The 4959-nt window shown below is 39.8% G+C and overlaps 1 protein-coding gene across 3 annotated transcripts in view; it reads left to right on the top strand.

Moving 5' to 3' along the window:
- Positions 1-871: 871 nt before the first annotated feature.
- The window catches only part of LOC106532358 (methyltransferase-like protein 22), a 14360-nt gene continuing 10272 nt past the window's right edge, over positions 872-4959 (top strand). For all 3 annotated transcript variants that reach the window (XM_014028395.1, XM_014028396.1, XM_014028397.1), the window contains exons 1-2: positions 872-946; positions 1901-2058. In XM_014028395.1, coding sequence (XP_013883849.1) covers positions 1953-2058 — 106 coding nt within the window. In that variant the 5' untranslated portion in view covers positions 872-946; positions 1901-1952. The remainder of the gene's footprint in view (positions 947-1900; positions 2059-4959) is intronic.

Here is a 4959-nt window from a genome sequence, read left to right as displayed (position 1 = left end):
TGATGATGATGATGATGATGATGATGATGATGATGATGATGATGATGATGATGATGATGAAATATGGAATTTAGACTAAACAAATGTCAACGGCATGATGTCTGACTTCGCCGCATCGCCATGACCACACCTTTCACCAGAAAAGTGTTTGTACTTGACTAGAAGCGAGATCAACTTATTATCTGTGTTCCGACACAATTTGTTGCTGATTAGGTCAAGAAGGTCTGAGACTAAGCTTTCCAAGCAAAGAAAAGGTCACTTTTTGTTGTTAGGGGGCGGGGCTTTGATGATGTCTTGTGTTATCATCATGGTATATTCGGGCATACAACACGGATGACTCTTTCCAAGTTTGGTATATTTTAGCGTTTCTATGTGAAAGTTACAGCTTTCTGAAATTGTAAAGCATTTCTAAAAATACTTCTATTTTAAGTCATAATATGCAACAAATAACMTATAGAGGGCAGCATTGGACCACTGCCGTATGTGACTTTGTGCCCAAAGAAGGGAAGAACTGTGCTGCRTTTGATGTCAATTGGAAACTCGTAGCTTTAGTTTTTAATGTGTTTTGTCCTTGACAAACAAAACACTCTCAAAATGCGTTTTCCCCTTTTTAAAGTAAGTATAACTTTACATATGCAATTTTAAAAATTATTATCTCATGAGAAGTTATTTCATAAATGAACCCAAATCTCGTTGGTTAGTTGCTATTTAGCAAAGCATGTATTTTTTTTCTCATTTATTTATAAACCCACGAAACTGGTTAAAAGGAAATTAGTAGACCCAGTTATTATTATGTTAACAGAAAACCAAAAGAACAGCGGTATCTTTTCGCTTCTCAAGCAACTTACTTGGGTCAAAAATTATGAGCAAGTTCTAATTTCCGAGGTACTCCAAACGCATCATTAACCTCGGCGATTTGACCGTCATTTCTGCCTCTCCAACTGTTGTGAGTAATGTCACACTGTTTATGTAGCCTAACTAACATGCTGTGATTGTCGGTGTAGTCACAAATACTAATAAACTTCAGACCAGGTGTACGTGAACACTTGGGGATAACGGCTAGCTTGTAGCGATTAGCTAAGCTTTGCTGTGGTTAGCTGGGGGCGGGAGCGCATGGAGTTTAAGCTTGCTGCTGCGGCTAWAAATAATAATATAACAGAATAATAACCCAGACCAACCCCCCCAGTGTCGGAAGTGTAGCTATTAATAGTCGTCTCCTCATTTCTTTAAACTTTAAATAGGTACACTTTACTAAATAAATGCTTACTACACACATCACATGAATGAACATTCAKATTTAAACCCCCAAAACTTTTGGACTGCATCCTGAAGATGGTTATTATAGCATAAAGGAAGAGGGTACAACAGAACTAGCAAAGTAATTTGTGAAAAGTGTGTAATTTCAAATTGAAAGGCAAAAAAGAGCAACAATGTTTTTTGCCCGTCACGCGCTAATTGCGTCTGCTGTTTATTTCCACACACCTGCTTTTATTTTTTACCGGAAGTTGTCTACAATGAATAGTAAAACTTCCGGTCATCCGGTTGCATACTTTTTAAGATTATGTGAATACTAAAAGAGCACAAAAACATTRCGAGCTTTTAAGCATACCTTACTGTGTTTTTAACAAAAACCTTTTATTTGTATATTTTTAATTATTACTGACAGATGCAGAATCAGAATATGTAAATAAATTCAGGCAAATTGACACAGTTTTGTTCATTTCTTGTCCTGGGCCATGGTCCTGCATGTTGACTGCAAGGATTAATGCTCTAGATAAGTCAAACATTATAGGCTGTTTGAATGTTGCTTCTTTGAGCTATGTTTTTTTTTTTTTTTTGAGGGATTTATACATTTGAACATTTAAAATTCAAAGTTATAACTGTCCACATATGTGCCCAGTCTTTTCAGGTGGTGGAAAGCTCAGCTGTTCCAAATATATAACTGACCATCTATGGATGAGATCACTTTTCATCATGACACAGTGCTGTCAGATGTTCACATGCACCGGCCCTGTTTSCGTCATTTTATGACTCGCCTCAACAACGTAGGACAACCTGGTGTGTATTAYAAAATCTTCGAGTACCTCACACTTTTTTACTGTCAATTATTGAGCAATGTGAGATGCTTTGGTTAAAAATATTTGTGAAATTCATGTGATGTTTTATGAAAAAAGAGAAACTAATGCGATAAGGACTTGCAGCATTCATTTAAGATCAGCCTCTCGCTTGATTAAGAGTAGAAGATAGAAATGACCAAATTCAGTTGACAAAACGTAAAACAGATGAGTTTATTAGTGTCCTCACAAAAAAAAAATAAAGTTATATTTAACTATATCTAAGCCTTTCATTTTTCTGATTTGAGGATATTCATCAATCTATCGTTCAAAATGTCCTGATGCATCTCAGTAATCCAGGTAAAAAATCAAAAAGAAAAAAATTGTATAGGTCTTCTGGACGGGTTCTTCTCTAATGAAACGTTTCGTCTCTCCTCCAAGAGACTTCTTCAGTCTGAGAGTTTCAGGCAAAATTCAGGCTTTTAAGCCCAGCCTCCGTGTGACTGATACTCACATCACCAATATTTGCGTTGTTTTGACTCCCACCACCCACTGGAACACAAGTTAGGAGTGATCAGGACTCTGTACCACAGAGCAGACAGTGTCCCTACAAACCCAGGAGCCAGGSAGAAAGAGAAATCACACACACGACAGGCCCTGGAGCAGTGTGGTTATCCTGACTGGGCTTTCCTGAAAGCAGACAGGAAACACAGACAGGACTCCATGCAAGCTTCAGGTGAAAATGAAGACCCCAAACCCAGACCCAAACCAGTGGTTATTCCGTATGTTGCGGGTGTTTCGGAGAAACTGAGAYGTTTATTTTCTAAACATGATGTCCCAGTGGCTTTCAAACCCCAAAACACATTACGGCAAAGGCTGGTTCACCCCAAAGATCCGGTGCCCCGGCACAAACAGAGCAATGTTGTATATGCTGTTAAGTGCCAGGAGGACTGCGACCAGTTATACATCGGGGAAACAAAGCAGCCACTGTTCAAAAGAATGTCCCAACACAGACGAGCTACATCTAATGGCCAGAACTCTGCAGTTTTCACTCATTTACAGGCCAGCGGTCACTCTTTCAGTGATGAGGATGTTCTCATTCTTGATAGAGAGGAACGTTGGTTTGAGAGAGGAGTAAAAGAAGCCACTTTTGTAAAGAAAGACCGTCCATCATTAAACAGAGGTGGAGGCCTCCGTTTTCAGTTGTCCCCCTCCTACAGCGCTGCCATTGCCAGTATCACTCCACCCCCTGTTAACAATAGGTAGTAGGTGTCAACGATAGCCATGTGATGTGAGTATCAGTCACATGGAGGCAGKGCTTAAAAGCCTGAATTTTGCCTGAAACTCTCAGACTGAAGAAGTCTCTTGGAGGAGAGACGAAACGTTTCATTAGAGAAGAACCCGTCCAGAAGAMCTACACAATTTTTTTCTTTCATCCATCTATCCATTTTCTTCTGCTTGTTGGAGTGGGGTTGTTGGGGAAGCAGCTCAAGTACGGAGGCGCAGCCACTTCCTGCCTGAAGCACCTCCCTAAGGAGGCATCCTTACCAAATGAACCACCTGAACTGGTTCCTCTCGGTGTAGAGGAGCAGCAGCTCTACTTTGAGTCTCTYCCAGATAACAAAACTTCTGACCCCGCGGAGAAAACACTTTTGACCGCCTGTATCCTCGATCTTCTTCTTTTAGTCACTGCCCAATCATTGTGACCATGGGTGAGGATAAGAACGTAGACTGATCTGTAAACAGAGAGCTTTGCTTTGCAGCACATCTCCCTCTTCACCACAACAGACCGGTACAGAGTCCGCAAAACTGCAGAAACTACACAGATCTGTCTATGAATCTCATGTTCCATTCTTCCCTCCCTCGTGAACAAAACCCCAAGATACTTGAACTCCTCTACTCAAGGCAGAACCTCATCTCCAACCTAGAGAGAGCAATCCACCCTTTTCCAACTGAGGACCACTCAGATTTTGAAGTGCTGATCCTCCTYCCAGCTGCTTCACACTCAACTGTGAACCACTCCCGTGAGAGTTGGAGATCACAACACGATGACTCCAACAGAACCACATCATCTGCAAATAGAGATGAAATCCTGAAGCCACCAAACCGGACTCCCTCCACCCCCTGGCTGCAATGAGAAATTCTGAACAGAAWTGGTGACAACGGGCAGCCCTGGCATAATCCAACCCTAAAGGGGTCCAAGTCACTGGTAATGCTAACCAAACTCTTGCACTGCTTGTATAGTGACTGAATGGCCTGTAGCAACGGAACCACAATCCTATACTCACGGATAACTCCCATAGTGCACCTCGAGAAACATGGTCAAATGCCTTCTCCAAGTCCACAAAACATATGTGACCCATCATTTCAAAACAAGGATTAAATCTAAAAGTGGGATGTGGAGAAATAGGCAGATATAGTATTTTGATTTACACATTTGCAAAAAAATATATTTTGTCAAAATATAACAAATAAATGCCTTATCAATGTATCATTATCCTAAAATAAAAAATTGAAGCAGTTTTTGAGTATTAGCAACATAAAACCTGATTTTGATGAAACTCGTTTAAAGATTTTAAGATTTTTCCTGTGAGCTAGGAAAGCTTTTGTTTCTTTCCAGTTAAGAAATCTCAATATTYAAGTACTATTTGATGTTTCCTCTCTATGATAATATAAAAAAAAATCCTCATTAAAATGACATAAAATTAGGATTCAAAACCAAATATTAATGTATAATCGTAATCAACAAAACAAATTAACTCATATCTCTGGATCCATTTGTGACATCATAATGAACCAGGTATCAAAATATAGCTTTTAAAGCCAGGAATCTGAAAATAAACTAGATACCGCATAGCGGTAACACAATGACCCCGCACGCACAAATGCACCAGAACTCAGAAGT

Source organism: Austrofundulus limnaeus, unplaced genomic scaffold, assembly GCF_001266775.1.
Source record: "Austrofundulus limnaeus strain Quisiro unplaced genomic scaffold, Austrofundulus_limnaeus-1.0 Scaffold757, whole genome shotgun sequence".
Classification (NCBI taxonomy): domain Eukaryota; kingdom Metazoa; phylum Chordata; class Actinopteri; order Cyprinodontiformes; family Rivulidae; genus Austrofundulus; species Austrofundulus limnaeus.
Note: the sequence above shows the minus strand (reverse complement) of the source record. Positions and strands in the feature narration are given on the sequence as shown.